This window comes from Nesoenas mayeri (genome assembly GCF_963082525.1).
Source record: "Nesoenas mayeri genome assembly, chromosome: 6".
Lineage (NCBI taxonomy): Eukaryota > Metazoa > Chordata > Aves > Columbiformes > Columbidae > Nesoenas > Nesoenas mayeri.
Window position 1 is genome coordinate 27,813,558 of NC_137545.1, and position 9,466 is coordinate 27,823,023.

Here is a 9,466-nt window from a genome sequence, read left to right on the forward strand (position 1 = left end):
ACCAGCCCCTGCGGCAGAGCCAGGGTGCTGTGCACTATCTCTCCTCCTCATGGCCAGGGTGGGCTGCACTAGTGCAGACCCCACACTCACAAGTTGGAGGCAGCATCCTAAACCTGGGAAGGGAAGGTCAGTACCTTTTTCCAGCCCTTGGAGGCCACTGCAAAGAGAGGTGCAGCAGTGACACAAGGGGTAACACAGGGATGACACAAATGGCTCAATAAGAGGGTGATGTGGTTGGCTCTGCGGCCCCAGCTGCATGGGGCCGGCTCTATGGCTTCTATCCAGGTCCTGCTTGCCCCAGGGGCTCAGTCCTGCTCAGGACTGGGTGGCTCAGTGATGCGGATATGGACAAAGAGTGAAGAGGGTGGGATGCTGGTGCCATCCTTGGAGAGGAGATGGATGTGGCGGTAGCCTGTAGGGGTGACAGCAAAGGTCTGGCTGACAGCTGCCCCCCACCCTGCCCTCTAGCACCCAGCTGAGCCCAGACACCCCTGTGGGGCTGCCCTTGGCCCTCCACCACCACTGGGCAGCAGCTGCTCACCAGGTTTGATGTTGGCAAAGGCTAGGGTGAACTGGCCCACGAAGTCGTTCCTGGAGGTCTTGTCGTAATCCTCCACCACGAAGCGGACGAGGGCCAGCTCCGGCACATGGAGCTGGAACTGAAGCGTCTCATCCCAGCGGGGGTTAAACCCTGGGAAGGGAGAGCGGGTGCTGGGAGAGCGAGGGAGGGGGCTGCCTGGGTGCAGCAGGCTCCCTGGTGCCACTGTGGGGCTCACCGTTGTTCTCGATGTACTTGGTCTCCTGGTGCGCCTGGTCCGCAGGAACTCCATGGATCTCCACACGCACCAGCGGGTCGATGATGGCTCCATCCTTGCTGTTGGCCACTTTGGGCAGCTGCTGCCCACTGATCACCTGCAGGAAGGGGTATGGACCTTCTGAGCTGGGGAGCAGCTGAACCAATCTGCTAGGGGGCTGCTCAGCTCCAGCGTGCTGCCCAAGGCTGGAACCAACAGAGCCTCAGGACACTGTCATGGCTCCCCAGGGTCTCTACTCAGCACTGTACCTGGATGGTCAGAGTGATGGGGCCATGGCCCTCCCAGCTGCTGGGGTCATTGGGGTTGAAGAGAGTCTCCTCATCCCTCATAAAGGGTGGTTTGAGCACATAGCCACAGCAGCCGTTCTGACTGAAGAGCCCGTCACACAGGTCCATCTCCGTGCCAGCCGTCTGGAAGTTCAGGGCCACTGGGAGAGGGTGGTAGGGAAAGGGCAGCTTGGAGACCATCCCCTGCTTGAGGCTGAGAACCAGCCTGTCTCCATGGCTGGAGAGGTGTGGGGCTGCACAGGGGGACAAGGCACCGATGCCCAGGTACCTCCAGCTTCCCCAGGGCAGAGTCCTGACACCCCCCAGCCATACCGATCTGGCACCCTGCATTCCACATCTCCTGGGGGTTGTAGTTGGAAGAGTCGGTTCGCATCCCACTGGGGTAGATGCGTGTCAGCTGCCAGGTGTTGTGGCGGACAAATTCGTTTCCTAGTGTGAGAGCCACTCATGGAGTCATTCCCCGGCCTGCACAACCACCTACATCTGCTACCCATCCATCCATCCATCTACCCACTCACCTCCTCTTCCATCCATCTATCCACTCATCCATCCTTTCATCCATCCAACAATCTACCACCCACCAATTCTCATCCCTCTCTCCTCCCAGGAAACCAGGCATCCTGCCTCACTTATCTAAGCCAATAACCCCCACTCACCCATCACAGCCAAAACCCAGGTTACAGCCCCACTGGACCCTCTTTCTCCTGCACAGGGAGGTAACACCAGTGTCTGGAGGGTCTAGCCCTACACCTGAGGAAGCCATGTGCCGCCTCCACCCTCGTCTGGTCCCCTGGTGCCGCTGCCCCCTCCACCTCACCTGCATCCCGTATGAGCTTCCTGGCCTTGGATTCGGCAAGGGAGGAGATCTCAGAGGGCCGGGAATGGCTGCGGGCCTCCTGGAAGCCCCGGAAGGACACACTCTTGCAGTAGATGACACAGTCAGACAACGCCTGTGCCAGGCTCTCCTTGTCCTTCTGCAAGGCAGGGCTGTGTTAGGTCCCTCCTGACGGGAGCATTGTCCCCCAGCACTCACAAGGGCTGTAGAGCCCAGGAAAGGCCAGAACAGCCATGGGGGTGCTGGTCGTGACAGCATCCCCACCACAGGCAGCCTTCTTACCAGGAACAGAGCAGGCAGGGCTGCCCAGCATGGTGTCACAACAGGGACACTGTGCAAAGAGGGGGCTGGCATGGCCAGGGGCAGAAAGGGCTGTGCCTCCCATCTGGTGCTGTCCCTATAGTCTCTGCCCCTCCTCTTGGCACTAGGATGTCACCATGGCCCATAGCAGTGCCCATGGGTGACTCAATGCTCATGGCTGGTCTCCAGCTCAGCCCACCCACCTTTGCCCTCCGCCTCTCCTCCTCTGCTTCTGCTCCGTTGTCATCATCAGACACATCGGGTGCCTCGTCCCCTGGCCCATCCAGTGTGTCCTCCAGCCGCCCGATCTTCTTCCCCTTCAGCAGGATCTTGTGCTTCAGCTCCTGCAGGGTTGGGCGTAGAGAGGTGGGCACCTTAGGGTGTCCGTCCCATCCTTGGGACTTGCTGTCCCTCAGAACCCCACTGAGGGGGCCAGCGCTGCCAGCTCTGTTCAGCACCCAGAAGGGGATGGGGTAGGAGGGTTCTGCCCTGCTGTCTGGCTCTGCAGGGCATGGGGAGACAACCTTGGGGACAGCTTTGGGACCCCTGTGAACATGAGAAAACTGTCCCCAGGGTTCTCAAGTGCTCCAGCAAAGCAGGACAATGCTGGGATAGGGCTGGCCTTTCCTCTGGACAGCAAAGCCACCTCCTCACCCTGCTGCTAGGCATGACAGCGATGCCCAGCATGGCCATGCCCTGTCCATACCTCTGGGGATGGCAGCTGGGTGGGGACACGCCCATCAATGGTGGTGGTGAGGAGCTGTTCCCCCAGGATGGACTTGAGCTGCTGGGCCAGCACCTCCTGCTGCTCCATGCTGCAGTGGTTCTCCAGGGACAGGATCACCGGGTAGTCTGAGGTCTGGGGAACAACGTGAACAGGTGGAGATCAGCCTTAGTGAGGTTGGAGAGCGCTCACATGGGCTTTGCCCAGGCATGATCAGTGCCAGGATGGAGCCCCCTGTGTGTCCTTGTATCCCCTTGAGACCTACATACCCCTCCAGTCCCCCAGCATCCCCCTATCCCATCTCATCCCTGCATCCCCCGGGCCCCATCTCACCCCTGCACCCCCAGGCCCCATCTCATGCCTGCAACCCCAGGAGACTATGTCTGCATGAGTTCCCGTCCCCTGGCACGGCACAGCACAGGGCTGTGGGTCATACCCCCAAGTGCTGTCCCCTGGGAAGGGACACAGCCACCCTCTTCACCTATGGTGAAGTCAGACCTGCTGCAGCACCAGGTGTGTGAGCCCCAGCACCACTCCTCTTCCAGAGACCCATCACTGCCCCAAATCACAGCTATGTCTCGTCCACCAAGGGCAACCCACAACACCCAGCAGGGAAGGGTATCCTACCTTGAAGGCGTACTTCTCCAGGGTGCTCACCACCTCCCGGAAGGGGATCTTGGAAGTGAAGGTGTGGCCGTGGTACACCATGGGTTCCCCGTTTGGCCCGTCCCAGCAATCCACCTCCAGGCACCGGCAGCCCCGTTTCAGAGCCCTAGGGGTGGGTTGTCACTCCTGGGACAACACACCAGCCACGTGCCCTCCCTTCTGCCTCTGGGTGTCACCCCTACAGGGACCAGGGGGCAACCACCAAGGGTGGGGGGGATGCTGCATGCAGGGCAGGTAGAACTAAGCTCAGCATCCCCCTTGCTGAGCACCCCATGGTGTGTCCACAGGGGTGCTGGGTCATGGAGGATGCAGAGGAGCTTCTACGTTTGCCCCATGGAGCTGCCCAGGGCACAGCACTGGGACAGGAGGGTGCTGGGTGGCAGCCAGGAGGGAGCAGCCCCTTTACCTGATGTAGCCCTCAATGCTGCTCTGGCCTCGGATCTGGTCCTCAATCAGGTAGGTATTGTGGGAGGAGGAGATGAAGTAGTGGCAGAGCGGCTGGCTCATGTCTTGCCACAGTGCCTGGTGCCGGGGGTTGAAGATGGAGCCCTCCGGGGAGCAGAGGTACATGAGGAACCCGTCAGCACTCAGCACGTGGCGAGCCCTGGCTGTAGGTAGAGGGGGAGGCTCAGTGACAGATGAGGACCCAGAGGGGACAGGATGGGGGCAAACAGGGCTGCTGCTGGCTCCTGACATCCCCAACTTGGTGGATATGGCTGCTGCCAGAGGCTGAGGCACAGGGAGAGATGCCCCAGGGCACTAACCTTGGGAGGGTGGGCAGCGGGTGGGGCTGGGGATGCCCCTGCTGTGGGGCTGTGGGTCTCAGCCCCACCTTCCACCCGTGCAGAGCACAGCCCATGTCTACACTAGCTCTCACCTGACTCCGATGGCTCGTACTTGTCAATGAGCTCCATGGCCAGCTCCTCCGTGCCCTCGTCCTCCAGCTGCTCCTGCCGCAGGAAATCCACCAGCTCCAGCAGCGTCAGCTTCTTCCCATCTTCAGAGAAGTCCTGGAAGAGGCTCAGCACCTCCTCACGCTGCGTGAGGGCCTTGTAGAAGAGTACGAACTCCTCCCCTTCCAGTGTCCCCGACTCCGACTTGTCGGCAGCCTGCAAGTGAGCTTGCTCAGTACCCAGTCAGAGCAAAATAGGGTGTCCTGGCCATCCCATGGGGCTGTGGGGGGATTTTCCCACCCCCAGCAGAGGGCACAGAGACTCCATGCCAGCAGCAGTGGTAGGCATCCGTCAGCGCGTGGATGGATGGATAAATGGATGGGTTGGGAGATGGAGGGCTGGCCAGGTGGACTGATAGATGGGTGGGTCTATGGATGGAGAAATGGACAGGCAGATGAATGGATGAACAGCTGGCTGGCTGGATGGATTGATGGGTAAATAAACATCTAGATGGGTGGCTGGGTGGACAGATAAACAACTAGGTGGACAAATGAATGGGAGGAACAGCTGCCTTGGCTAGTTAACATAAATGAACAAATGGATGCTTGTTTGGGTAAACAGGTAGTTGAGTGAACAAATCAATGGATGGATGGGTGGTTAGATGGATCAATGACAGACAGAAGAAAGTGATCCTAACCTTCTGCAGGGCGGTGTTGTGCAGCTTGTTCCAGCCCCTCCAGTCCCACCCCAGCCCCTCCACACCCTCTGGTGTGATGCTTACCCGGAAGAGCCGCAGAGCATGATCCTCATTCATGTCTACATTCATCATCTTGAGGAGACGCTGCACCTCTTTGAAGTTCATGCGTCCATCCTTATTCTTGTCGGCTTTCTGGAACCAGTCACGAATCCATGTGCGAGAAACCAAGGGAGATGTTAAGGGAAAGGACCTTGGCTAAGAGAGGTGGAGCTGGGGAGCATCAGAGGGCCTCTTTTCCTTTTTCTGTGGGCGCCCCCTGCTTTGTTGCAGATGGTGAAACCCAGAAGAGCTAAGCGCAGACTGAGGCATGGCTGGAGATGTAGGGCCTGGGGGATGGCAGGAGATGGAGGAAGGACTGGATGTGGATGGCAGAGTGGTGCCTGCAGGAAGGATATTGGTCTATCTTCTCCCTCTGGTCCATGCTGGTGGCCACCTCAATGAGCTGGCGCAGGCCTTGGACCCAGCACTGTGCCTCCTCTGCTGAGCCAGCGATGAGGTCCAAGTTGCCCCGGCGGCCGTAGAAGACAATGGTGAAGCAGCGCTCAGGGGAGAACTCTTCAGCCAGGCTCTGCAGCACCTCCGACTGGTGCCCTTCCCGCACCGTCTCCACATCGCTGATGGAGACTAGGGCGGAGGGAGGGGAGGCCTGTCTGTGGGGGACGAGGACCACAGGGCAGGGGGCACTGCCCACAGATATTTCTCCTTTCAGCCATCCCTCTTTCCACTCATCTATCCATTCATCCATCCATCCACCCAGCCAGGGGGTCATCCATCCATCCACTCCCTGAGCTACTCATCTATCCATCTACCCATTCAGCTATCCATCCACTGAGCTAGTCATCCATCCACACCTCTGTCTGTCTACTCCTCTGCTGGCTTGTGAGAGATTCCACTTGTATCAGCTGCAACTTCTACTCAGCTCTGGTGATCCTGCTGGGAGCAGGATGCTTCATGGAGAGATGGGGGTGAGAAGAGCACACACATGCACACAGCGTGTTTCTTGAATGCCCCAGTACCCTTTGCTAACATGGCTCCAAGAATCTCTATACATTCACATCCTTGTTCACTCTGAACCCTACTGGTGGCCCCATGGCCAACACACAGCAGTCAGTACTCACAGGCAGACTCAATTTTGCCCGTCCTCTTGGACTGGTACCAGATGGTCATGCAGTCATCCTGCAGCTTGAAGTAACGCTGCTTCTTCCAGCTCTTGGACTTGACTTTGCGCATCAGTGTCCCCTGCTGCATCTGCTCCAGTGTGTCTGTGAGCTGGATGCCTGGGGGCAGTGTGAGCTGCATCACTGAGAGTGCGAGTATCTGGGCACTGCACCCTTGTACCTTGCTCTCTGCCACCTCTGGGACCCCACGTGGTCCCTCTATTTGGGATGGAGGAGGGACAGACCCCAAACAAACTCTCTTCACCACAAGAGGGGCAGAAAGTGGTTCCCCATCGACTTTTCCTACCCACCCTTCGTGCTGCCAAGCCCAAATTCCCACGAGCCGCAAGGAGTAGGGATGCTCCCGGGTGTAGCAGAGCAAGCTCAACCCAGGGGCCAAATCTGCCCTGGTGTAAATCCAGCTGACCCGGTGCCCTGTGCCTCCCCGTTGCCGCGACACTCACGGGCGTTGCACAGCAGCGATGCCATGGCTCTGCCTCCTCTGTGCTGGCAGCCGCTGGGGAGGGAAGAGAGAGAGGGTGGCTGGGGGGGCGGGAGCAGGGCTGGAGCCCCGCACTGTGCCCGTGTCCTGCTGGGTGTTCTCCGGCCATGCTCACGCGTGTGCAAGGTGTGTGTGCCTCTACCCATGGGCAATGCACCTGCACCTGTCTCCTGCTGGGTCATTGCCATCCTTAAGTGTCGAGTTCACCTCGCCGTGCTCATGAAATATTAATTTGCGTTACCGGGAAGCTGGAGCTCAAAAGATATCGGAGGAAAATAATAACTTGCCAGCACGGCTGCCCTGCAGCCCAGCAGGTACCAGAGCTCTGGTGCTCTCAGGGGAGGAGTGGCCCTGGGAGCCGGGAAAAACTGCCCTGGGGGTGCCCAGGAAAGCCAAGAACAAGCCCCCACGCACTGGGAAATGGCCTCTAACAAGAAAATTTGGAAGTAAGGGAAAGCCCTACTTACTGTGAGAGCAAGGAAGGGGGTGCAGAGCAGGACCCGCAGCTCCTCCAACCCCTTCTCCCCAGGGAACGCCAGCACGCTGGGGCCACGACTGCACCGGCAGCCGTACGGGGAGTGCACTGCGCCAAGTGGGACTATAAATACAACTGGACTGACAATAAGGCTTTGATTAGGCTGTTAAGGCTTTAATTAGACTGACAAATCGCTGGATGTGCCTGTCACCCCGGTGCTGAAGCTGGGTGCTCAAGGAGCAGATGCCACAGCTGGTGGGCTGGGATTTGGGTGCAGGAGGGGAGCAGGGGGTTCCTGGAGGTGAAGAGCTCTGTGCTGGGGCGCAGGGGTGGCAGCCGTGCCCCAGGCCCCTGACTCAGCACAGGCATCGAGGGTTTGGGGCTGGGAATAGCCAGTGCCGTCAGTGTGCAGGCAGCTGCCAAGCCCGGCTGCCAGATTGTGGCAGGCTCAGCACAGCACAGGCTGGGGAATATGCCGGGCGTGGGGCTGTCTGTGGGTGTTTAGCTGTCCCCAGAGCACGAGGACTGCCTGTCCACACTCTCAGGGACCTCACATGTTGCTGGATATATGGAGCAGCTGGGGTGACATCCCAGGTGCCTCACACTAGTGCCCAGTGACAGGGCTGTGCTTTCCCAGCAAAGGCCCTTCTTGCAGGGCTCAGACCGCAAGGAATCACTGCAGTGCCTGCAGCCCCCCCTGCATTTGATGTGCTGAGGGGCACAAACCCACTGGCCCAGTGCTCGGGCTGCCCACACCCATAAACAGGAGGGTAGCACCACGTTCCTCTTGTGCCCTGCAGAGTGGGTGGCCTGATGGCCACTGGCTTACGCAGCCCTAGCAGTGCCCTGTACCCCATGCAGCACACTCTCATTCTCCCTGCACTCCTCAGCCTGCAAGGAACCAGAGGGAGACAACCCCAGCCACTTGTCTGCCTGCACTCCCCTGCCTCCTGGCAGCACCCAGACCAGCACGACCACTTTGCAGGCTCACAGCTCCAGGTACCCACCTGCCCTGTGCCCCCTGTGCTGCCACAGGCGAGGGGACAGAGACTAGGATGATTTTGGGAAGCTGAGGTGGAAGGTGAGGCAGCAAGGCTGGAGGAGCAGAGAGAGATGCTGGCCTGGGACAGAGATGGGCTCTGTGCCACAATCAGGCCTGTCCTCTCTGCACCCAGGCACACATGTGTGCAAGGAGGCAGCGTGCAAGGGATCTGCGTGCAGTCCTCAGGCCTGTAACTGCACTGAGATTTCAGAACTGATCTCCCCCAGTGCCAGACCTCACAGGTTACCAGCACAGCCCAAGCAAGCCCATCTCTGCCCCAGGAGCCATGCTCTCCCCAAACATACAGGGAAGAAAAGATGATCCCTTCCAGCACAGGGAAGATCCCACGAGTGTGGACACAAACACACGGCTGTTCCCCTCACCCCTGAGTCACACTGTCAGGGGAAGTGGGGCAACCATGAGGTGCCGGAGAAACCCATCCCAAGGGCTTCCCACAGGACTGCCCACCCCTGCCAGGGTCAGCCCCAGCTCCCCTCAGCACACACTGAGCCACCACAGCTTGTCTCCTAGAGGTGACAGTCCCCAAGCAGAACTGGGGGGCCAGCGGGTGTAAGCACTCCCCAGCTGCTTCAACAGTCTCCTGGCAGAATTAAACGCCGCCATGGGCGTGGCCATGCCAGCCCCACACAGCCTTCCCCCCACCGCAGGACACACTGCAGCACCTGAGGACAGAGCCTGACCCACACAGGGGGACCAGCCAGCAGCTGATGATTTGGGCTTGGGGTGGGTCAGACAAGAGGCTCTGGGATGGGCCAGCAAAACCCAGGGGAGAAGTAACACCTTAAAGGAGAGGAAAAAAAAACTGCTGGCACCTCTCCCCCCAGGGCAAGGGATGCAGCAACTGCAAACACACTGAAGGAATGCAGCAAGCACTCTCTCCCTGCCTTCCTGCAAAGCAAGACAGAGCAGCACCGCCCCCAGAACCCCTCTGTGTTACCTGCTCCAGGAGAAATGTGGTGCCACAGGGATGCAGCCAGCTCCCACTGGGAAAG

At 59.4% G+C, this 9,466-nt stretch overlaps 1 protein-coding gene across 1 annotated transcript; it reads right to left on the reverse strand.

The window, feature by feature from the left end:
- Positions 1–305: 305 nt before the first annotated feature.
- On the reverse strand, positions 306–6,923 carry PLCD4 (phospholipase C delta 4; the record flags this gene model as incomplete). Its single annotated transcript, XM_080346309.1, has 15 exons — positions 306–412; positions 542–691; positions 777–912; positions 1,064–1,242; positions 1,415–1,531; positions 1,920–2,076; positions 2,441–2,581; positions 2,944–3,096; positions 3,589–3,733; positions 4,034–4,235; positions 4,505–4,736; positions 5,302–5,431; positions 5,673–5,901; positions 6,396–6,554; positions 6,899–6,923. The coding sequence occupies 15 exons, from the start codon at positions 6,921–6,923 to the stop codon at positions 306–308; spliced, it is 2,262 nt and encodes a 753-aa protein (XP_080202435.1).
- Between the last annotated feature and the right edge of the window lie 2,543 nt (positions 6,924–9,466).